This window comes from Capra hircus, chromosome 2 (assembly GCF_001704415.2).
Source record: "Capra hircus breed San Clemente chromosome 2, ASM170441v1, whole genome shotgun sequence".
NCBI lineage: Eukaryota > Metazoa > Chordata > Mammalia > Artiodactyla > Bovidae > Capra > Capra hircus.
Window position 1 is genome coordinate 23,098,491 of NC_030809.1, and position 26,054 is coordinate 23,124,544.

The 26,054-nt window shown below is 38.9% G+C and overlaps 1 protein-coding gene across 2 annotated transcripts in view; it reads left to right on the forward strand.

The window, feature by feature from the left end:
- CUL3 (cullin 3) overlaps positions 1-26,054 on the forward strand; it is a 107,556-nt gene that overhangs the window by 39,577 nt on the left and 41,925 nt on the right. For both annotated transcript variants that reach the window (XM_018058895.1, XM_018058897.1), the window contains one exon: positions 16,210-16,323. In XM_018058895.1, coding sequence (XP_017914384.1) covers positions 16,210-16,323 — 114 coding nt within the window. The remainder of the gene's footprint in view (positions 1-16,209; positions 16,324-26,054) is intronic.

Genomic DNA, 26,054 nt, shown 5'->3' on the forward strand with positions numbered 1-26,054 from the left:
TTATGGAACTATGAAAACCTGTTGTCCTAATAGGCATCATGTGCCCCTGCTTTGACTTCTTTAATACTGTTCATTGAATTCTACTTTGTGTTGCGGTCATATGGATGCTAATATTAGGCTCTTCCCTTCTGCCCTCCTTTGTAGAGATGGTTAAGTGAGTGCATTTTATATTCCCCATGGTGCCTAACACCCTGCTTGCTTGTTGAAACTAATCTTTAAATATTAGAATTGTCAGCTCAGGGAAGAAATTTTATGTATCCATTTAAATTAAGACCTTCATTTTGGACACTTTGTGAAATTTTTAAACTTACGTTAATAACTATGTATACTTAGTAAACTTACAGAAGAATCTTTTGACAGTGGTCACAAAAAACGTTTCCCTGAAATGGCTGTCTTTAGTTTTGATGATACTGGTATGAATCCTCTTATAAAGGTGGCCAACCTTTATTCTAAAAATAAGTGAAAATAATGAGAACAGTACTGTGAATCTAGAAAATATCAAAAGGGCAGTGAATTTTATTCCAGTCAGGAATCTGTCATTAGTGAATTCTTAGACAGTTTAAAGTATCTACAAAAGTTAAAATTAATTCTCCTAATCTTTAGTAGGATAAACCTACTAGACAGTGTATTGAAAAGCAGAGACAGTACTCTGCTGCCAGAGTCCATATCCTCAAGGCTATGGTCTTCCCAGTGGTAACATGTGGTTGTGAGAGCTGGACTGTAAAGAAGACAGAATGCCAAAGAATTGATGCCTTTGAACTGTGGTGCTGGGGAAGACTCCTGGAAAGTGCCTAGGACAGCAAGATCAAACCAGTCACTCTTAAGGAAAATCAGCCCTGAATACTTGTTGAAAGAACTGACACTAAAACTGAAGCTCCACTGTTTTGGTCATCTGATGCAAGCAGCAGGTTCACTGGAAAAGTCCCTGATGCTGGAAAAGATTGAGGGCAGGAGAAGAGGGCATCAGAGGATGAGACGGCTGGAAGGCATCACTGATGGAATGGACATGAACTTGGGCAAACTCTTGGAGATGCTGAGGGACAGGGAGGCCTGGCATACTGCAGACTATGGGTTTGCAAAGAGTTGGACACGATTGGTCGACTAAACAACAGCAACCTTTAGTAGAAGTTTGCTTTGAAATACAAAAGTCTTAAGGTTGTTATGTATTATGAATTAGCTACATCTATTCATCAGATTTAATGGAGGTTGGCTGCATTATGAACTCCTCAAAATATGAAGTAAAGTAATTCTTTCTAGTTATGGAGAGATTTTGTTCTTTAAAAGAAAGGAAAGAAAGCAGTAATCAAGTGGAAATTGAGAGTTGAGAATCAGTAGTGTATAAAATATGTGAATATATATGTATGTGTGTTTGTGTTGTTTCAGAAAATTTTCTGAGCATGTTGTTAAAATGCAGATTATGATTCAGTGGGTCAAGCTTACAGATGATGACTGTGATGATGAGGATATTGACCATAATTCTACTCTGTGCAGACGACACTCTCAGTAGCAAGATTCAATTAATGTTATAAATAATGTAACAAGTAATATTTTAATGGAAGCAAATGCTTATGTGGCATTTAATGTGGGCTGGGCACTGTTCTAAGTATTTTATGCATGTTGGCTCATTTTATCCACAAAATAACTCCTTGAAGTAAGTGCTATTTTATAAAAACTGATAAACAAATGAAGGTTTCCCTGGTAGTTCAGTTGGTAAAGGATCAACCTGCCATGCAGGAAACCCCAGTTCGATTCCTGGGTTGGGAAGATCCGCTGGAGAAGGGATAGCCTGTCCACTGCAGTGTTCTTAGGCTTCCCTGGTGGCTCGGTAAAGAATCTGCCTGCAGTGCGGGAGACCTGGGTTTGATTCTTGGTTTGGAAGGATCTTCTGCAGAAGGGAACAGGTACCTATTCAAGTATTCTGGCCTGGAGAATCCCATGGACAGAGGAGCCTGGCTGGCTACAGTCCATGGGGTCACAAAGAGTCGAACATGACTGAGCGACTGACACACACTATCACTTCCACACAAATGAAGTCGCTCAGGGTCACACATCTACCTAACATTGGCTCTATGATTTGAATCAGGCAGATGGGGTTTTTAGCATCTGTATTCCTGTGCTGCCTTTATTTACCATGTAATCTTTTAAATCAAGAATCTTTGCATAAGGGGAAGAGCTGTGAAGCGTTTTTCAAAGGATGTGTCAGATCAGGAGAGATATCTTCTACACTTCATGGCTTGGCTTCTGTTGAAATTCACTTATATATTAAGCCACGTTTATTGATAGGTTTATATCACATCATTTCATATTTTGAGATCTTCAGGAATTATTTTTTAATGACATAGGAAATCCCTGCCTGCCTGCTTAGCTGTGTCTGACTGTGACTCTTTGGACTGTAGCCCACCAGGCTCCTTTGTCTATGGAATTCTCCAGGCAAGAATACTGGAGTGGGTTTCCATTTCCTCCTCCAGGGAATATCCTTGACCCAGGGATCGAACCTGCATATCCTGTGACTCCCGCATTGCAGGTGAATTCTTCACCTATTGAGCCACCAGGGTAGCCCATTTTTTGGAAAAATAGGATTTATATAACTGGTAAAATTTGTAAAATGATAAGTTCCCAGATTATATATGCAGGGCTCTGAAAAATTCAAATGCTGTGAGAACTTCAATGCTATTTTTGATCATGGTAAATGTTGCCTATTTTTGTAAATACTTGGTTTCATCAGGTGAAACAAGCAGTATGTTTTGGAATTTAGAGCCAAGAAAGAGGTACTTAGCGAGTATCCAGTGAGCCTGTCAGTCTCAGGCACACCTTGTTTTATTGTGCTTTTGCTTTACTACACCTAGCAGATAAATGCATTTTTTACAAATTGAGGGTTTATGGCAACCGTCTTCAGCGGGTTTCTGATGAACATTCCTGATAGGTGGGAAGAGGTCAAAATACCATATGGACACAAGTTTGGAAGAAGTTAACTCCTTGGATTACTTTGAAGGGCTCACAGTGTAGAATAAGTAACTTCAGATGTGCAAATAGCAGAAAAAACTAGAATTACAATTGGAACCTTAAAGTGTGTTAGTCGTTCAGTTGTGTCCAACTCTTTGTGACCCCAAAGACTGTAACCTACCAGGCTGCTTTGTCCATGGCGTTCTCCAGGCAAGAATACTGGAGTGGGTTGTCATTCCTTCTCCAGGGGAATCTTCCCGACCCAGGGGTTGAACCCACATCTCCTGCATCGCCGGAATCACAGGCAGATTCTTTACTGTCTGAGCTACAAGGGAAGCAAGATGAAATGTACTTCTGGTACAGATACTGTCAAGGCTGTTGACATGACACAAAAGGATTTAACATTAACTTAGTTGATGAAGCAGGTTTGAAAGGACTGACTCCACTTCTTACTGTTCGTAAAATGCTGTGAAACAGTGTTGCATGCTGCAGAGAAATCATTCTTGAAAGGAAGACTTTATTCATGTGACACACTTCATTGTCATCTTATTTGAAGAAATTGCAAAGCCATCCCAGCATTCACCAGCCACCCCTGATCAGTCAGCAGCTATCAACACCTTGGCAAGATCTTCACCAGCAATAAGATTATAACACCTTGATGACTCAGATGATGGTTAGCTTTTATTTGCTACAAAATATTTTTAAATTAAGATCAGTTCAGTTGCTGAGTCACGTCTGACTCTTTGCGACCCCATGAATCGCAGCATGCCAGGCCTCCCTGTCCATCACCAACTCCTGGAGTTCACTAAAATCATGTCCATCGAGTCGGTAATGCCATCCAGCCATCTCATCCTCTGTTGTCCCCTTCTCCTCCTGCCCCCAGTCCCTCCCAGCATCAGAGTCTTTTCCAATGAGTCAGCTCTTCACATGAGATGGCCAAAGTACTGGAGTTTCAGCTTTAGCATCATTCCATCCAAAGAACACCCAGGGCTGATCTCCTTCAGAATGGACTGGTTGGATCTCCTTGCAGTCCAAGGGACTCTCAAGAGTCTGCTCCAACACCACAGTTCAAAAGCATCAATTCTTCAGCGCTCAGCTTTCTTCACAGTCCAACTCTCACATCCATAACATGACTACTGGAAAAACCATAGCCTTGACAAGATGGACCTTTGTTAGCAAAGTAATGTCTCTGCTTTTGAATATGCTATCTAGGTAGTAAGCGTCTTTTAATGTCATGGCTGCAGTCACCATCTGCAGTGATTTTGGAGCCCAAAAATATAAAGTCTGACACTGTTTCCACTGTTTGCCCATCTATTTGCCATGAAGTGATGGGACCAGATGCCATGATCTTCGTTTTCTGAATGTTGAGCTTTAAGCCAACTCTTTCACTCTCTACTTTCACTTTCATCAAGAGGCTTTTGAGTTCCTCTTCACTTTCTGCCATAAGGGTGGTGTCATCTGCATATCTGAGATGATTGATATTTCTCCTGGCAATCTTGATTCCAGCTTGTGCTTCCTCCAGCCCAGTGTTTTTCATGATGTATTCTGCATATAAGTTAAATAAGCAGGATGACAGTATACAGCCTTGATGTACTCCTTTTCCTATTTGGAACCAGTCTGTTGTTCCATGTCCAGTTCTAACTGTTGCTTCCTGACTTGCATGTAGGTTTCTCAAGAGGCAGGTCAGGTGGTCTGGTATTCCATCTCTTTCAGAATTTTCCACAGTTTATTGTGATCCACACAGTCAAAGGCTTTGGCATAGTCAATAAAGCAGAAATGTTTTTCTGGAACTTTCTTGCTTTTTCGTTGATCCGGCAGATGTTGGCAATTTGATCTCTGATTCCTCTGCCTTTTCTAAAACCAGCTTGAACATCTGGAAGTACACAGTTCACATACTGCTGAAGCCTGGCTTGGAGAATTTTGAGCATTACTTTACTAGCATGTGAGATGAGTGCAATTGTGCAGTAGTCTGAGCATTCTTTGGCATTGCCTTTCTTAGGGATTGAAATGAAAACTGACCTTTTGCAGTCCTATGGCCACTGCTGAATTTTCCACATTTGCTGGCATATTGAGTACAGCACTTTTATAGCATCATCTTTCAGGATTTGAAATAGCTCAATGGGAATTCCATCACCTCTGCTTTCTAAGGCCCACTTGACTTCACATTCCAGGATGTCTGGCTCTAGGTGAGTGATGATACCATCGTGATTATCTGGGTCATGAAGATCTTTTTTGTACAGTTCTTCTGTGTATTCTTGCCACCTCTTCTTAATATCTTCTGCTTCCGTTAGGTCCAGACCATTTCTGTCCTTTATCGAGCCCATCTTTGCATGAAATATTCCCTTGGTATCTCTAATTTTCTTGAAGAGATCTCTAACCTTTCCCATTCTGTTGTTTTCCTCTATTTCTTTGCATTGATCACTGAGAAAGGCTTTCTTATCTCCTCTTGCTATTCTTTGGAACTCTGCATTCAGATGTTTGTATCTTTCCTTTTCTCCTTTGCTTTTCACTTCTCTTCTTTTCACAGCTATTTGTAAGGCCTCCCCAGACAGCCATTTTACTTGGTCTTGATCCCTGTCTCCTGTACAATGTCACGAACCTCCGTCCATAGTTCAACAGGCACTCTTATCTATCAGATCTAGTCCCTTAAATCTGTTTTTCACTTCCACTGTATAATCATAAGAAATTTGATTTAGGTCGTACCTGAATGGTCTAGTGATTTTCCCTACTTTCTTCAATTTAAGTCTGAATTTGGCAGTAAGGAGCTCGTGATCTGAGTCACAGTCAGCTCCCGGTTTTGTTTTTGCTGACTGTATAGAGCTTCTCCATCTGTGGCTGCAAAGAATATAATCAGTCTGATTTCGGTGTTGACCATCTGGTGATGTCCATGTGTAGTCTTCTCTTGTGTTGTTGGAAGAGGGTGTTTACTATGACCAGTACGTTTTCTTGGCAAAACTATATTAGCTTTTGCCCTGCTTCATTCCGCATTCCAAGGCCAAATTTGCCTGTAACTCCAGGTGTTTCTTGGCTTCTTACTTTTGCATTCCAGTCCCCTATAATGAAAAGAACATCTTTTTCTGGTGTTAGTTCTAGAAAGTCTTGTAGGTCGTCATAGAACCGTTCAACTTCAACTTCTTCAGCATTACTGGTTGGGGCATAGACTTAGATAACTGTGTTATTGAATGGTCTGCCTTGGAAACAAACAGAGATCATTCTGTCATTTTTGAGATTGCATCCAAGTACTGCATTTCAGACTCTCTTTGTTGACCGTGATGGCCACTCCATTTCTTCTAAGGGATTCCTGCCCGCAGTAGTAGATATAAGGGTCGTCTGAGTTAAATTCACCCATTCCAGTCCATTTTTAGTTCGCTGATTTCCTAGAATGTTGGCATTCACTCTTTCCATCTCCTTTTGACCACTTCCAATTTGCCTTGATTCATGGACGTAACATTCCAGGTTCCTATGCAATATTGCTCTTTATAGCATCGGACCTTGCTTCTATCACCGTCACATACACAGCTGGGTATTGTTTTTGCTTTGGCTCCATCCCTTCATTCTTTCTGGAGTTATTCCTCCACTGATCTCCAGTAGCATATTGGGCACCTACTGACCTGGGGAGTTCCTCTTTCAGTATCCTATCCTTTGCCTTTTCATACTGTTCATGGGGTTCTCAAGGCAAGAATACTGAAGTGGTTTGCCATTCCCTTCTCCAGTGGACCACATTCTGTCAGACCTCTCCACCATGACCTGCCCGTCTTGGGTTGCCCCACGGGCATGGCTTAGTTTCATTGAGTTAGACAAGGCTGTGGTGTGTGTAATCAGATTGACTGGTTTTCCGAGAGTATGATTTCAGTGTGTCTGCCCTTTGATACCCTCTTGCAACACCTACTGTCTTACTTGGGTTTCTCGTACCTTGGATGTGGGCTATCTCTTCACGCCTGCTCTATGCACTGTTTATTTAGATGTACTACTATTGCCCACTTAATAGCCTACTGTGTAATGTAAACGTAAATTTTACATGCACTAGGAAACCAAAAAATTCGTGAGACTCGCTTTAACAGAAAAAATCTTTGTGACTTGATTTGTTGCAGTGCTTGGTTTGTTGCAGTGGTTTGGAATCAGAACCATGGTATCTTCAAGGTATGCCTGTATTTTTAAAACAGTGGAAAACCCTACTTTTAAAATCACACAAAACCGGTATAAATCATATTAATTAGGGGAAAGAGCCCACCCTGAAATGGTTCTAAGGCATTGCATGAGTGCCATTGATCTGATCAACCTGTCATATTCCAGGAAGAGAAACTACAGAATGTATAGGTTAAGTAACTTGTTCAAAGTCTTTGTAATTGCCCTCGGTAACTGTCTGCGAATACAAATTTGATTGTTTAGCTCCTGAGTGAACACTGAAATGCTACAGATTTCTAAGAAGTCACACCTCTTAACATGATAGTGTTTTCATGGTACCCTTAAATGTTTTCTCTCTCTTTTTTTTTTTTTAGCACATGCACCATATTGTTCATGTATCTTTTGATGTCTTTAATACATGGTATATATTTCCATGGAAAATAATCCCAAATACAAATGTCTGTATTTTTCAGAGGTTTATCTCTATTGGAATTAAGTTTTGTCCCGAGTTTGAAGATTTTTTAAAGCAGAAAGTCCTTTTCAGTAGTCCATATCATCATTAATTATATGGCTTAGTTCTTGTTTCAGTAAAGTTGAGAATTAAAATCTTAATTACTACTTTTAGATGATAAAATTTCTTGGTGTTACCTAGATATTAGGATTGGCTTGCTGGGATTTGCTCCAGGCATTTAAACCTTAGAGGGTGAAAAAGTTTTAATTAATGATGAAGAATAAATGTGTGTGTGTGTGTGTGTGTGTTACAGGGTGGGAAGTTAATGTGTAGACTATTAATAATCCTTCAACTCTCTAGCCATGAGCTGCTGGCCCAAGGGCAGCCTGCTTGTCAGTCCTTTCAGCTCCCACTCATGCTCCTACCTGCTGCCCTCTCCTGTCATTACCCTTTCCACTTTCATACCTTCGCCAGTAATCTGATTGATTTAAGAATGTATTTCTTACAACTTGGATGTCAGTTTATCATTGAACACAGTGAACTTACATTATTATGGCATTGAAAAATAAAGGCTTTGTTTTGATTTACTAATCCACTTTAATCTTCACTGAGGGTGTAATGAAAAGGACAAGGAAAGCTCTGTTCACGGAAATGGAGAATGTAGTATGTTCATTTGAATTATTGAAGAGGCCTCTGTAAAGTTTGGTGTACTCAAAATAATGATTCTTCATTGTTGGCATTCAGGTTGCTTTTATGAATAATGATTGTGGCATCATCAGTTCAGTTCATTCGCTCAGTCGTGTCCGATTCTTTGTGACCCCATGAATCGGAGCACGCCAGGCCTCCCTGTCCATCACCAACTCCTGGAGTTCACTCAAATCACGTCAATCGAGTTGGTGATGCCATCCAGCCATCTCATCCTCTGTCATCCCCTCTCCTCCTGCCCCCGGTCCCTCCCAGCATCAGGGTCTTTTCAGTGAGTCAACTCTTCACATAAGGTGGCCAAAGTACTGGAGTTTCAGCTTTAGCATCATTCCTTCCAAAGAACACCCAGGACTGATCTCCTTTAGGATGGACTGGTTGGATCTCCTTGCAGTCCAAGGGACTCTCAAGAATCTTCTCCAACACCACAGTTCAGAAGCATCAATTCTTTGGCACTCAGCTTTCTTCACAGTCCAACTCTCACATCCATAACATGACTACTGGAAAAACCATAGCCTTAACTAGACGGACGTTTGTTGGCAAAGTAATGTCTCTGCTTTTGAATATGCTATCTAGATTGATCATAACTTTTCTTCCAAGGAGTAAGCGTCTTTTAATTTCATGGCTGCAGTCACCATCTGCAGTGATTTTGGAGCCCCCAAAAATAAAGTCTGACGCTGTTTCCACTGTTTGCCCATCTATTTCCCATAAAGTGATGGGACCAGATGCCATGATCTTCGTTTTCTGAATGTTGAGCTTTAAGCCAACTCTTTCACTCTCTACTTTCACTTTCATCAAGAGGCTTTTTAGTTCCTCTTCACTTTCTGCCATAAGGGTGGTGTCATCTGCATATCTGAGGTGATTGATATTTCTCCCGGCAATCTTGATTCCAGCTTGTGCTTCTTCCAGCCCAGTGTTTCTCATGATGTACTCTGCATGTAAGTTAAATAAGCAGGATGACAGTATACAGCCTTGATGTACTCCTTTTCCTATTTGGAACCAGTCTGTTGTTCCATGTCCAGTTCTAAGTGTTGTTTCCTGACCTGCATGTAAATTTCTTCAAGAGGCAGGTGTGGTGGTCTGGTATTCCATCTCTTTCAGAATTTTCCACAGTTTATTGTGATCCACACAGTCAAAGGGTTTGGCATAGTCATTAAAGCAGAAATAGATGTTTTTCTGGAACTCTCTTGCTTTTTTGATGATCCGGCGGGTGTTGGCAATTTGATCTCTGATTCCTCTGCCTTTTCTAAAACCAGCTTGAACATCAGGAAGTTCACGGTGCACGTATTGCTGAAGCCTGGCTTGGAGAATTTTGAGCATTACTTTGCTAGCATGTGAGATGAGTGCAATTGTGTGGTAGTTTGAGCATTCTGTGGCATCATAGCTTATGTTAATAATACAATAATGAAACAGGACCCAATTTGAGAACATAAATATTGCAAGTTTTAAAAAATAAATATACAATAAAATTATCCTTTTAATTTCATGTACAATTCTGTGAATTTTAACCCATGTATAGGTTTGTATAATTGCTGTCACAGTCAGTATGGAATATCCTTCAGCCCCCCAACATTTCTGGTTTTCCTTTGTAGTCACATCCTTCTTCCACCCTTAATACTTGGCAACCACTGATCTGTCAGTGTAGTTTTGTTTTGTCAATAATGTTGTATAAATGGAATCATACAGTTTGTAGCCTTTGAGACTAACTTCTGTCATTCACATAATTATTTTGCAATTGAGCCAGTCTGTTGTGTATATCAATAGTTTGTTCCTTGTTGTTGCTGGATGATACTCTCTTGTTATCAGTGTATCAGTTTGCTTATCCATTTACCTATTTATTTATTGCAAGACATTTGGGTTGTATAGTTTCTTCTGGTTGTGAATAGAGTTGCTGTGAACATTTTTCTGCAAGTTTTTGTGTGGATACAGGTTTTCCTTTCTCTAGGATAAATTCCTAGGTGTGGGATTGCTGGGTCATATGGTAATTGTATATTTAACTTCATAAGTTACTGCTAGACTGTTTGCTGGTGGGATTGTGCCATTTTGTATTGCTGCTAGCAGTGTATGAAAGTTTTAGCTGTTCAGAATCTTTGCCAGCACTTGGTACCGTCAGTATTGTAGCCAAGTATTGTAGCCATTCTGATGTATGTGGGTAGTGGTATCTCATCATGCTTTTAATTTGCCTTTCCTTCCTACCTCATGTTGGTGAACATCTTTTCATGTGCCACATTGCCTTTTTATATCTTACTTGGTTGAGTGTCTGTTCAAGTCTTTTTCCCATTTAAAAATTCTGTTTGCTTTCTTTATTGAGTTGTAAGAGTTTGGGTTTGTTGTTTTTTTTATTCTTGGTACAAGTCATTTGATACTTTCTCCCTGTCAATAGTTTGTCTTTTTATTCTTTTAAGAATACTTGCAGAACAAAAAATTTCAGTTTTGATGGAGCTCATTTTATCATTTTTTTTTTTCTTTTATACCTCATGCTTTTGGTGTTAGGTTGAAAACTGTTTAATCTCAGATGACATTTTTTTTTCTTACATTTCATTCTGCTATACCCTTTTTCTTTGAATTATTGTGGTGTTTTGGAAGTGAAATGATACAGCAAGAAATTTGTCTCTTAAAGTAAAGGTTGATGTTGAATGTTAACAATGGCCTAAGAAAATCAGAACTTAGAACCACATATAGTATGATTATTATTATTATTATTATTATTATTACTATAAACATTCATATTGAGGAACTTTTGCAAAGGGAAGGAACAAAAATGGCTGTTTTAGCTCTTAAAGTTAAAGGGCCCCTAATCCTGGCTGTTATATCAGAATCACCTGGGTAGCTCTTTAAAAACAAGAATACCCAAGATTCTCTTTCTCTTAGATCCTGTGTGGGCCCCCGACTTTGTGTATGTGTGTTAGTCACTCGGTTGTGTTCAACTGTGCGGCCTCATGAAACTGTGGCCAGCCAGGTTCTTCTGTGCATGGAGTTCTCCAGACAAGAATGTTGGAGTGGGTTGCTGTTTCCTTCTTAAGGGGATATTCCTGACCCGGTTCTCCTGCATTGCAGGTAGATTCTTTACCATCTGAGCTACCAGAGAAGCCTTTTAAAATAGACTCTCTTTTTTAAAGCAGTTTTTGATTCACAGCAAAATTGAGCAAAAGGTATAGAGATTTCCTATATGCCCACTGACACATGTACAGTCTCCCCCACCACAAGCATCCCTGCCAGAGTGGTGCAGTTGTTACAGTATTGAACTTGGAACACTGGCTTATCATTATCACCCACAGTCCCATCATTTACATGATGTTTATTCTTGGGGGTGTTTATTCTATGCGTCTTGGCAACTGTTTAATGAAATACCATTACAATAGCATACAGAATGTTTTCGCTGCCCTAAAAATCTTCTGTACTCTGCATATTCATTTTTCCTTTCACTCTAAGCCCTGGCAACCACTGATCTTTTCTACAGTCTCTTAAAGTTATGCCTTTTCCAGAATGCCATGTGATTGGAATCGTATCGTACGTAACCTTTTCAGATTGACTTCTTTCATGTTGTAGTATGTATTTAAGGTTCTTCTGCATCTTTTTTTTTTTTTCCATGGGCTTGATTGCACATTTCTTTCTAGTGCTGAGTGATATTCCATTGTCTGGATGTACCGCAGTTTGTTTATTCACCTACTGAACGGCATCTTCCTTGCTTCCGGGTTTTGGCAGTGACAGGTAAAGCTTCTATAAACATTAGTGTGGGGGATTTTATGTCGACATATGTTGTCAACTCCTTCGGTATTTACTCTGGGAAGCATAATTTTCTGGATCACATAGTAAGAGTATGTCTAGTTTTGTAAGAAACTGCCACTGTCTTCCCAAGTGGCTGTATCATTTTGTATCCCTCCCAGCAGTGATTGAGTGTTCGTTCCTATTGCTTTGCATCCTTACCAAATTTGGTGTTGTCCTTGTTTGGGATTTTGGCCATTCTAATAGATGTGTGGTGGCATACCATTATTTTAATTCAGACATTGAACATCTTCTTATATGCCTATTTGCTATCTGAGTATCTTTTTGGTGAGATGTCCAGGTCTTGCCAGATTTAAAAGTTGAATTGTTTATTTTCTTACTGCCGAGTTTTAGAAATTCTTCGTGTATTTTGATTAACAGTCCTTTATCAAGTGTATTGCTTACTCCTTGGAAGGAAAGTTAGGACCAACCTAGACAGCATATTAAAAAGCAGAGACATTACTTTGCCAACAAAGGTCCGTCTAGTCAAGGCTATGGTTTTTCCAGTGGTCATGTATGGATGTGAAAGTTGGACTATAAAGAAAGCTGAGTGCAGAAGAATTGATGTTTTTGAACTGTGGTGCTGGAGAAGACTTTTGAGAGTGCCTTGAACTGCAAGGAGATCCAACCAGTCCATCCTAAAAGAGATCAGTCCTGGGTGTTCTTTGGAAGGACTGATGCTGAAGCTGAAACTCCAATATTTTGGCCACCTGATGCGAATAACTGACTCATTGAAACAGACCCTGATGCTGGGAAAGATTGAAGGAGGGAGGAGAAGGGGATGACAGAGGATGAGATGGTTAGATGGCATCACCGACTCAATGGACATGGGTTTGGGTGGACTCCAGGAGTTGGTGATGGACAAGGAGGCCTAGCGTGCTGCAGTTCATGGGTCTCAAAGAGCTGGGCTTGACTGAGCGACTGAATTGAATTGAACCAGGTGTGTGTATCTTTTCTAAATATTTTCCTCCAGTCTGTCTGGTCTTCTCATTCTCTTGATTGAAATCTCTTAGTCTCTGTAGGATTCTGTCTCTTTGCCAGGTTTGTGGTCTATTGTTTTAAATTACTGTGTCTTGCTTTATCCTTTGCAAGGCTAGATACTTTGCATAGTCATCAGTTTTCAGCTACTGCTTTAGCCTCTTGTCACAGCTGGTACATCATCCTGCTCTCAGCTTCCATGATCTTGTTAAACTTGTTCTTCATCGTCTCATTCTTCACATTCCAGCTCTTCATCTGCATAATGTTCATATAGATTTTTAAAATAATGGATCTGGTCACAATATGATTGGCAGGACCCTTTGGTTCTGATACCACCTTTATCTCAGGGTCCTTCTTCCCCTTTGCCTTTGCTAGTGCAGAAACTAATTATGGTTTTGGTGTGAGATTAATAATGTTACATATCCCCCACTTTCTGTTTCAAACTTTCTGTATTGTTATGTTAATAATTTGTAAGATAAAGGTTAAATGTTTTGTCATTTTATGCGTGTTTTGCTTTATATGCCAATTTAGTCTTGAAAAAGCCTGTTTTGATCTTCATAAACATTAAATTTTCATCTCATTCCTACCATTTTATTGTATGTTTGGACAAATCTTTCACTTTCCATATATGAGTACAAAGATACTTTCTGAAATAGTTTTAAAGGAACAATTTCTTGCTCAGAGTGATGTGAATAAGAGATGATTGCAGCAAGTATATTTAAGAGCATTTATCTTTCATCTTTTAGTCATATCTGTGTGATCATTCAAAAATAAATACAACAAAATTAACTCTTAATAGCAACTTCCTTTCTGCTGAGTAGAATTCACTATTACTGATCTGTCAGGATAATTTTTTGAAGTATAATGCAAATAAAGCAGTGTTATCATTTATAACACACTGTGTTAGTTGGTTGCATTTTAATTTTGTTGAAAGGCAGTATCTTATACTTGCTGATATATTTTTAGAGTATAATTAGTGGTTACAGAAAATATGCCTTATTTTATAACTTTTAAATTTAATAGGTAAATTTTTCATTTATTCAGCAAATATACCAAGCACATTTTTGCATTCTTATATCAGAATGACTTTATAAACAGAGTTAACATATAACTTGCTTTTATAACAAAGGGAATATTTTCACTTAAATCCTTTCAAATGATTAATTTCTAGATTTTCTGGTCTTCAGAATGTATAATACAGTTTCTCTAGTATTATCATGATTTTAATTTAATTGCTGCTCAGAGTTTAGAGGGTCAGTGAAAGAATATGAAGCTTGATGAAGAATTTTGTAAATAGGCACATTTTCAGCTTGCTGGGGTTTTTTGTTTGTTTAGCATATGGGAGCTTGCGTATGATGTGTGGTTGACTTAATTACTTGAAATATGATGTTTTACCACTTTGCATGAAAGTGTTTAACATAGTACTGTCAACTGACATGGATGTTTATCACTTTTAATATTGTCAACATATTTATGGAGTAATCTCTTGGTGATATATTTAAAGTCAAGTAGCTGAGTCTTGTGAACAAGAGTATATAATAAAATTTTGAATTATGTGGTATAGACTAGTGGTTTTCATACTGGATGTTTGGTAGAATAGATTAATTGTCCCACCAGTAAAATCTCCCACTATTTTTCCTCTACATGTAAGAAAAAATAAATTACAGTTTTCTTAGCTTCTGCTTTCTCTCCCATGTGTTGAGAATAGTGTGTGTGTGTGTGTGTGTGTGTGTGTGTGTTTTAATCTTTGGCAGTTAAAATCACTTTATTCTAGTTCTAATACACGTGTTTATAATTTGGGTTTTAGGTGTCAGAAAGCACTGTGACTTCAGTTTGTTCCCAGCCTGAAAAAGTTAAACCACTGCTGTAGATTATCTATGGTAAAGAATGTTTAGAGATTAAAAAAAACTATGTCTCTTTAGGCTGGAGTTACTGAGAGTTGAGGTGGACCGTGGAAGATTGGTTGGATTTGAAAAACTGGCATTAATCGTCCCAAAGTGTCATAGGAGCTTAGAGGACAGATGCAGTACTTCATGACAAAGCTAAAACCAGAGTCTAGATTCTGTTTCCTAGTCAGAGAATTTTTCCACTGGACTGATAACATAGCAGAAAGAAGTAATGGTCAGTAACCTGTTACTGGAGAAGGTGTGAATATACTTGTGGATTGTGGGAAAAAATTCCTCAAGTCTTATCAGAATTGCCTTTAAAGGGTATTTCAGACTGGAAGGAACTTTATGCAAAGGCAGATATGGTGAAAGAACTTACCTTGTTGGAGGTGAATCATGGTATTGGAGGGTGGCGATGAAATAAAGGGTCTTTTATATGCCAGGCACTGTTCTAGATGTGGGAGGTACACATGAAGAAGAGAAAATCCTTGCTGCAACAGAGCAATAGTAAACAGATAAATATGTAATATACTGGTAATTAGTGACGAATACTATGAGGAAAAATAAAGCATAGGGTGAAGAAGTAGAGGTATTGTTATTAAAATAGGATGGTCAGGAAAGACCTTTTTGTGGAGGTTAAACTTGAGTAGAAGAAAAGAAGGGGAGTGAGCTGTGTGAACTAAGCGGAGATGGCAGAGCACGTTTGCAGTACGCAGCTTCATGGTAGTTGGAGTGCATTAAGTTAGTATATTTTATGCTCATTGTATGTTTGCTGAGTGTTAGGCACTGTCTTATGTGTATTTCAAGTGGTAATTCAGTCCTTAAAACAGTCCTGTAAAATGGATACTGTTTCAGATATGAGGAACCTGAAGCATGGTGATGAAATAATTTACCCAAGGTTGCACTCCTAATCAGGGAACTGGTATTCAAGCCCAGGTGGTTTGACTCCAAAGTCAGTGTTTTTGACCATTTTTCAAAGATGGGGGAGGGGTAGTGTAGTAGAAAGTTTAGCTGGAGTGCTAAAGCCTGGGACCAGTTCTGTGGCACCTTTGTAGTTCTTTTGTAAGTCTTTAGGATTTTACGCTGACAAGTTACATCATTGGAGGGTTGAGAAATGCCCAGGAGGTTGCTTTATGATTCTGGAGGTCAAGAGACTGGTCTGGACTGTACAAAACGTGTTTTGTTAGTTATCTGTATATAGGTTATATTATAGCTTACTTCTACTGGTCTGTAACATGTTTCTTTGATTTAAAATTGAAGAGTTCACTTCATTATTTTGTTGAACAGATAATGTGCATGTATACATATGAGTGTGCATTGGGTGTATAAACAAACTGTAATGAACCCTTCTGTTAATAGGTGCGAGAAGATGTACTAAATTCATTGAATAACAACTTTCTTCAAACGCTAAATCAAGCTTGGAATGATCATCAGACAGCTATGGTGATGATTAGAGACATACTAATGTATATGGTAAGTAGAGCTTTGTTGTTTTTCCTTTAAGTTAAGCATTTCAAAACACAGTGTCATTTTTTCTGTCACATTTAGTTAGATTGTGCAACTCAGTGTGGAAAACTTTTCTTTTTTTTAATACCGTTTATATCATAAGGGCCAACTTTAGCTTATATGAATAAAATCTTAGTTGTTCGTATACTTAAGGATTAGAAAGGAAAAGATGTAATCTAGCACTTAAGCTTCAATATGGGAAATACTGAAAAGCCCATCCCTGAGTAAGGGGAGTTGAGTGGCAACATGAGAGATGAAAGCTAAATATTCTCTTGCAGATTTTTAACCCTAATGTCTTTATGTTTTCAGTTACAGGAGATACTGTATTAATGCAACTTTTTTTGTAATAACTGTACTCTTAATAGCTGCCATCTGTCTCTCCCAATAGTATATGTGTATGCTCAGTCGTGTCTGACCCTTTGTGACCCCATGGACTGTAGCCCCCTAGGCTCCTCTGTCCATGGAATTGCCCAGGCAAGAATACTAGTGAGTTGCCATTTCCTCCTCTAGGGATGTGTGTTTATATGTGTACATGTACACACACACACACACACGTATATATATTCTTCAGATATGTATTCCCTTTTTCACGTATAACTTTTTTGTTTTTAATCATTCAAAAAAAGACCTTGTTGATCAAAACAGTTAGGAAAACATTGACTTGAGCTGGATTGTTTAATAGCTTTCAAGGAGATTAAAAACTATCAGGTTTTTTAAAAATATACAATTATTAAAGATTCGTCAAGCTTCATTATTGGGTCTGCAGAGTGATCAAGCCCAATAACTTGTTTCTTCAGTGTTTATGGTTGGGAATTGAACTTATGTCTGGGAATAGGACTTAATGATTTTCTTCCAAGATTTTACTCTCTGCTTTGGAGTTTTTATTTTCAGTTTCTTTAGTTTTTGATTATTAGTTGTAATGGTGAGAGTGGATCCTAGTTTCTTTAGTTGGTAGAATGAGGCAGTCTTTGAAAAGAATTTCCAGTGAGATCAAAGAACTATAAAGTTTTCTGTTCTGCTGAGTGAATTCAATCAGGCCTATTACCCCAGGATTTGTGATGCTGGGAAAGATTGAATGTGGGAAGGGAAGGGGGTGGCCGAGGATGAGGTGGTTGGATGGCATTACTGATGCTATGGACATGAGTTTGAGTAAGCTCTGGGGGTTGGTGATGGACAGGGAGGCCTGGAGTGCTACAGTCCATGGGATCACAAAGAGTGGGACATGACTGAGTGACTGAACTGAACTAATTGGCAAGAGCATCAAAGAAGGGCTACATCATTTTTCAGGTTTTGGGAAAAGGTTTAGCAGATTATTTAGCCTTTCTGAGCCTCATTTTCCTCTTCACAACAGTTATCTTAATGTGGACATTTTGAGGTAAATGAGGTAGCCTGTGAAAACATATCATAATGTTTAGGATTTAAATGTGAAATGACTTCACTTACTGCTGTCTTCTTTAAGTTCCAGATTTGTTGAGTCTTTGAGTTTCAACACAGACACTGAGATAGAAAATCACTTGTGATTTTATAGTCCATTGCTCTGTTGATAAAAGGAGTATTTTGAAATAATATATACTTTCTTTATACCCTGTGATTTCTTAGAATTTCTATTTTATTTCAGCACACACACTGCATTTTCTGTTGGTGGGGGCACAAAAGAAATCTCAGACTTTGAATCCTAGCTGTTATGTGACTGTAGTCAGGGAACTAATTATCATAATCAAGGAACTAATTATTATTCCTTAGCTTCATTTATAAAATGAAAATAATATTGTACTCATGGGTAGAGTAGCCATGAGGCTTAAAGGAGCCCTTCATGTGAAGCACTTACATGGCCTGGACTGTAGTATTTTGTTCAGTTAGAATTAGTAGTAATATTTCCCTTCATCTTTTCATCAAATCCATGTGGTAGTGTAACAGCCCTGGATAAACCCAGCCACTTGCCTTCCTTGGGCTTCTGCTGGAAGAAACCCTATTTGGGAAACCTTGTACTATGTGTCCATTTTCATGAACTTCCTCTACCAACCTTCCACACTGCCCAGAAGTCTCTAGTCAGCTCATTCTACCACTTTGAAACAATTATTTCTCTTCAAGCCTCCTGCTATCCTGCTGGTCCCCTTGCTGTTAATAAACAATCTCATCTGCCTTTCAGGGAAAGAGAAAGCATCAGGTAGAAGCTGTATTCATCTCTTGCCTCTGAGTCTGCAAGTTTCCCTCTACTTTCTCCGCCTTCTCAGAATAATATCCCGCTAAATTTTCTCTTGGACCCCTCCACTGCCACCTAGGATCTCCCATTACTATTCACAGCTAAATCTCATAGTGTTGATACTTGGTGTCTCTCTTTTCTCATCGGTTTGAATCTACCTGCAAGGTAGGAGACACAGATTCAGTCCCTGAGTCGGTAAGATCCTCTGGAAGAAAAAATGGCAAACCACTCCAGTATTCTTGCCTGGGAAATCCCATGCACAGAGGAGCCTAGTAGGCAAGTCCATGGGGTTGCAAGAGTCAGATACGACTTAGCCACTAAACTACCACCGTTCATTTTGAGTATATTTCAGTCATGCTTCTACCTCAACTCTTCTGTTCTGTCTTGCTCCTGTCTGCACATCTCTGAAAACAAAGCTCACTGCTAATCCTCACTTGCCTTGATTTTCCAGCAGCATTGGCACGCTTGAGTACTATTATTCTGGCATGGTTGGGTGCTTAGTTTCTGCGATCAAGTACTCCCTTGGGATGCCTCTGCCTTTCTGTTTCTTCTCAGTCACTCTTCTTTCTCTTCTTGCCCCTTAAAATAGAGCCATCCGTGGGGCTCACCTTAGGCTTCCCTCTCCTGGTACATGGTGCTCACTTCCCTTGACTCTCTGTAGTGCCTTTGTGCACATGACGCCTACCTTCTCTCTCCAGTCTCACGCTCTGAGATTCAGACTCAGAAATTCTTTGATCCAGCTGGTGGCTCCCTTCACTGTCTAGAGAGAGTTCACACTTGGCATTTCCAAGTGAGCTCATAATCAGTGTGATTCCATTTGGTCATGACAGGAACCTGGGAATTATTCTTGTCAGTTTCTTCTCCCTTTTTTCCTACATCATATATCTCTAGAATGTGTAATTTCTTATTTTCATATCTGCCACTCAAGACCAGAGCACTTAGATTTCTCAGTAGCTAGTCATAGAACATTCACCATGCTCCCCTCTCTTCTTTTTTACATTGTTCCTAGAATTATTACTTTAAAGTGCATGATTCTTTCTCATCCTTCTCTCTCATCTTGGAATATTCACATCTGTGTTCTGTTGGGAGATGTTTCCAGAATGTTTCCTCTCTTTGTCATGTGTTCCTACTTTAAGGCTTTGCTTAGATTTCTGGTAAGCTTTCCTTGCTCCATGCTTTGTACTGCCCGTGGCCCCAGCTGCTCTCTTTGTACCTAGCGCTACTCCCTTTGTAGTATTGCTTAAAGCCTCGCTTCCTCGCTCGACTGGACTGGGAGTGGTGGGGACGGGACAGTGTTTGTATCACGGCTCTGTCTCCAACACCTAGCACAGCCTCCTGCACAACCTAGGCACTCACTACATCTTAGAATTACTATACACATTTGTTAATAGATAGTGCATTTTTTCAAAATGCTTATTACAAATGCAAAATTTTAGATTTAGAAAGAGGTTAAAATGATGATGTGTTTTCATATTCTATAGATGTAATTCTTTCATCTTTCATTCTCTTCATTTTGCCTTTTTATGTGTAGTATTCTGGGCTTAATTATGCCTTTTTATGTGTAGTATTCTGGGCTTAATTAAATAAGTGTTTTTTAAAAATTAAAGTATAATTAATTTCAGTTAACATTGAAATGTGCAGAACTAAAGTGTACAAAGTTATTTTTGACACATGTATGCACATGTGTAACCAGTGCTTCAATCAAGATAAATTCTTCTAATTTTCCAAAAACTGCCCCCCCCCCAATTTTTTTATATTGACATCTCCGTTATTTTTTATGAAGCTTTTACCCTCATTCCAGACTTATCAGATCACTTTACCTGCTAGGTAAGACATACACCTAGGCAGATTCTTCTTCCTGTGAATACCAGCTCTGCCTGTTGGAATTTTAGAACTCAGGCTCACGGGAGAAGAGCAGATGCTGCGCTGTCTCCCCGCCTTCCTGCTCCTCAGCTCGCTGACTTTACTCTGACAGGGAGAGGTCCATGTCTAAAACGCGCTGTCTCCCCGCCTTCCTCCTCCGTGGCTCGCTGACTTTTACTCTGACAGGGAGATGTCTGTGTCTAAAATGCGGTGTCTTCCTGCCTTCCTGCTCCTCAGCTCGCTGACTTTCATTCTGACAGGGAGAGGTCTGTGTCTAAAATGCGCTGCACCAGCCTCAGTGTATAGATACTGTGGGAAACACTGACTCTTGAAAGTGAAAATGGAATAACAGGTTACATGGAGGCAGCTATTGGTCAAAATTTGTCCCTGAACACTTTGTTGTTGGCAGGTTCAGCTTTCTAGAAAGAAAAGTGTACACATATCTCAAAATGGAACATGTGATTCTGCCACTATACTTTTTCTAATATTTGAGACTTAATTTACCTGTATTTAATCTGCTTTATTTTTAATTCATCCTTTTCTTTAAAAAAAAGTTAACATGTTAAACTTCTAAGATTGGTTTGGGGCTACTTAGTATGTTTGCTTTTCAGTTTTTTAATTTTATGAAGAAAATTTGTCATAGGTTATATAATAGCTTTAATTATCAAAATAATGCACAGGTATATTAATATTCGTGTATTTCTCCCCCTGTAAACTATAAAATAGCTATTATATCAAGGGAGAAATCAAATGTATGGATGGCATTCTGTAGCTTACTTTGGAGCAATTAGAATTCATGTCAAAAGAAATAGGAAAGCATTTCCTATTGTGGTGTGGAAGGTTAATGGAAGGTTAGTAGAATTTTCTGCATAAAACTTCGTCATGATTTTCAAAGATACTTTCATATTTTTACTTATTTATCTATATTCCTAGTCATTTTTACAAATAACAAAGATACAGTTCTATTGAGGTTATCCTTAAAGACTAGAAGCTATAAATTCAAAGTTATGGGGGGAGAGTTGACCAGTGGATCACTGCTTCTTTGAGCTATTAGGAAAGTCATTAGGATGGGTGAAGAGGTGAAGTGGAATGTAGGAAGAACTTTGTAAAGAGGAGAGAAGCCAAGGATGGTCTCCTTAATAAAGTAGACCATGAGACACTCAGTTACTGGTCGCAGAAGCATGTGAGGTACTGAGGAATGTGATAAGCTGAGTAATGGACTCCCAGATAACGCCCACGACTAATCTCTGGAACCTAGAGATTGTCACCATATACAGCAGAAGGAACTTTGCAGAGGTGATGAGGTTGAGGATCATGAGATGATAATTGTCTTAGGTTATCCTGCAGCAGGGTCTTTATAAGAGAGTTGCAGGAGGGTCAGAATAAGAGAAGGGAATATGATGACAGACACAGAGATTGGAGTGATACGCTTTGAAGATGGAAGAGGGGCTATAGTTCAGGAATACAAGTGACCACTAGAGAGTGAAAGAGACTGGGAAGTGAAACCCCCTCAGAGCCTCCAGAAAGAACCAGTGCTGCTGACATCGTCATCTATCCTAGTGAAACTATTTTCAGTCTTCTCAACTCGGGAACTGTTACAGAGTAAATGAGGTACTGAAGCTGGTCATTTGTTCAGCAACAATGGGAAACTAACACACAGGGAAGTTTGGAATATCCCCTGTGCTGGGTCAGCCATCTAAGTGGATCATCTGTAACTGGGAGGGGATAATTTAAGTAAGTTGGCACAAAGTTTGTATAGTGACTGCAGTCAGTAGCCTTTATACTTTGTTTGGAGGGACTTAGCAGTCTCAGAGAAGAATATTCAAAAGCTAAGGAAAAACTACTAATTCAATTTGGCTTATTGGGTACGGGGAATAATTCTAAGATCGTAGCATGGTTAAAATCGTTGATTGTCAATCTGTGCTGTTTTAAGAAGCGGGCAATTGAATCACAAGTTCCCAGGAAACAAGGATTTGGTGTTGGGGATCAGGAGACATGAAGTTCTAGCTGAAGTGAGGAGCTGTTGAAATGTACACAGGGAGAGGTGGGAGGAAAAAGAGGACCTTTAATACCAGAGATATTTGAGGTCTTCTAACGAGGAAGCTGAAAGTCTGTCCATCCCAATATGTGGGTGAAGGGAATCCTGATAAGGTGGGAGATGGAAATTTAGGCATCTGTAAGGAGTGTGTCAAATTGGTCGTTATTATGAAAATTACAGTTATCAGAGGTGATAGATATCAAGGAACCAAGTTGAGAGATAATATGAGCTGTTTGCTAAAGCTACCAAGGATTTGTATGTCCTTGGATACCAGAAGATAGGATGAGAACATGGAGATCACAGAATTTGAGAGTCTGCATTTTCTTTTGTAGATTTTGGTACTTCTTAGATTCAAAAAATACTTCTTCTTTACTGTGTTCTAGATTGAGCACTGAGAAAAGTTTGAGAACAGCTGTATTCTAGAATAGCATTTAAGTTTTCTCGGTACTTTCTCTGCTTTCAAAATGATACCTTAGAAGGAAATAGGATGTGGCTTTTGAGCTGTTAAGCTTCACAGTTTTTAATTTTTTTTTTTTTTTCGTTAACTTACTGCTTTTGCAAGAAGGGCCTGTACGAGAGAGGTTCCCCATATGTGCTCTAGTTTTTGCATTTGTGACTGATAGTATAATACCTTGGTATCTTTTTATGGTTAGTTCAGAAGCCGAGTATTGGGCCTTTATGTAAAATAAAACCAGGGCAACATCATAAATACTGTAAAGGTTAAGCGTATTGGGCTTGATAGTTAGGATTTCCTTCCTTGCCATCCATTTAAAAAGTTCCCCTTTCAGCAAATTAATAGAACCATAAGCACTTTTGATTACTTACACCCTGTGAACTATTTTTGTGTGTGTGCAGTGATGATGTAGCAGTCCATGACATTGAGTTTAAGGAGGGAGGCAAGCTGGTATTAATCCATCATGGGTAGGTCCTGTGGAGGTGCGCTCATAGAGCACAGATATCTTGGTGTAGGAAAGGAAGATGAAACTTTTGTCAATAAAGGAGACTTCTCCACACGCACTCATACACACACTTACATGTTTATGATAATTTATTTACACAGGGTTCAGCTGACATTCGTTTACCTTTGTTGCTAATGTGGATAAAGTCATTAATTCAGCAGGTATGCAGTGAATGTGTATTATGTGTCAAACACTATTCTAAACAACTGGGTTTCTTTTTCCAGTTTCTTCTGTCATGGGGCAGTTTTATGATGTGGACATCGCATTTGGGTAGATAATCCTGTTTTCCCAAGCCTATAATTTAAGAAAAATGATTTTTATCAATGATCCAAGTGTAAGCTATGAAAACATTTAGATATTTTAGCACTGTTCCTTTTCTCATTTTTTAATTTTGAATCTGATAGTAAAATTCTCATTAAAGAAGTGATTTTCTAAGGATTTAGATACCTAATTGTCATCAGAAGTTATTTAAAACCATTGTTACTAGATAGTTAGAAACTCAGCAAAAATATTAGATACTGTAGTAGTTACAGCAGTTAAATTCTAACCACTAATTCAGAAGTCCTCTTTTAATTTTTTTAAAAGCACTTTATAACAGGAGGAAGGAAATGGTAACCCACTCCAGTATCCTTGCCTGGAGAATCCCATGGACAGAGGATCCTGGCGGGCTACAGTCCATAGGGTCACAATGAGTCAGCTATGACTGAATGATGAACACTTATGTATAACAAATTAAACTACACACTTGCCCTTTTTTTTTTAATGTGGGTTTTCTGATTTTTTAAAAAATTTATGAGAGTTCTTGGTATGTTCTGGATAAAAATACTTCATCAAATAATAAATGTATTGTGAGATATTGTCTTTCATTCTAGACATGTCTTTTTTCCTAATGATGTCTTTGAAGAGAAGTTTTTAATTTCAGTTGATTTCAGTTTTTCAATCTGCAGTTGCTGGAGAAAGTGTTGTGTATATATCAGTTGGTCAGATTTACTAATCAAGTTCAGATCTTACATCTTTACTAATTTTTTTGTCTGCCTGTTCTATCAACTACCAAGAAATATTAAAATCTTCAGATTTGATTTGGGTCTTATTTCTCCTTTTAGGTTATATATTTTGAAGTTTTGTTACACAGTGAATATAAATTTAGGATTATGTCCTTCTTTATCTTTAGTAATACTCCCTGCTAAAAGACTACTTTGTCTAATATTAATATGAGCTTTCTTATAATTAATGTTTTCTTAGCAAACTTCATCCCACTCTTTGCTTTTCACCTTTTTGTCTGCTTATATTTAAGGTGTGTCTCTTGTAAGTACCCAATAGTAACATGCATTTTAACCCCATCTGATTATCTTTGCTTTTAAAATGGAGCGTGTAGTTCCTTTGCATTTAATGTGATGACCGACACATTTGGGGTTATGTTTACCATCCTACTGTGGTTTCCTTTTTTCTGTTTGTCTCATCTGTTCTTTATTGATTTTTTTTCTTTCAGTTTTCTTTCTTTTAGGTGACTCAAGTATGTTTTATTACTATACCCCCTTCCCCCATTACCTATTATTTATATATGCTTTTATTATTGTTTTAGGGATTTAGAGATTACAACACAGACCCTTGACTTACAGTTTACTTATATTTATTTGTTTGTCATTGGTTTGTTCTTAAACACTTCTGGATAGTTTGAGTATAGAGTACTTTGACTTGCTGGGGCTTTTTCTAGTTTTTAGACATTGGATCCTGGGGTGTTTGTTTTGTTGTGCTGGGGACAGACCTGTTAACTATTCCAACATTGTATATGAAAATTTGTGGAGGCCCTGAGTAATGATAACCTTCCTTCTTAGGAAATGCAGTTTTCTTCTGGCAGACAGGCACAGTATGGGCAGATCACCATAATCTAGATGGAACTCGCTTTTAGGCTTTGTTACGGTTGATCTATTTTTAGTTTGCCTTTTTGTTTTCTTCAGACCATATTTTACTCACAGAAAAAAACCCTTCTGGTGTCTCAGTGAAAAGCCTGAGTTGTGGACGGTTTGATCTCCACATTATTGTGCCTCGAGATGATACTGACTTGTCCCCGCTGCAGGTCTGCAGAAGTCTCTGATCAGCTCTTTAGTCTGCCCGTGCTGCTTTCTGTTCGGAGTTTGGTGTCTCATCCATGCTTAGATGATGTGTCAGTAAATGTCTCAATGAAGTTTGCTTGCACAACTTTGGTTCTTTTCTTTAAACTTTTGCCTCGGAACCCTTAGCTACTTGATAGCCATTCCACCTGTGACTTTCTGCTTGCTGCTGCTAAGTTGCTTCAGTCATGTCTGACTCTCTGCGACCCCATAGACGGCAGCCCACCAGGCTCCACCATCTCTGGGATTCTCCAGGCAAGAACACTGGAGCGGATTGCCATTTCCTTCTCCAGTGCATGAAAGTGAAATCGCTCAGTCGTGTCTGACTCTTAGTGACCCCTTGGACTGCAGCCTACCAGGCTCCTCTGTCCATGGGATTTTCCAGGCAAGAGTACTGGAGTGGGGTGCCATTGGCTTCTCCGACTTTCTGCGTGGCCTCCCAAGTATTGTGAGAACAACAGATGACCCAAGGGAATGAGTGAAGGCAAACATAGGACTCTTCTCAATATACTTGCCTTTTTTCC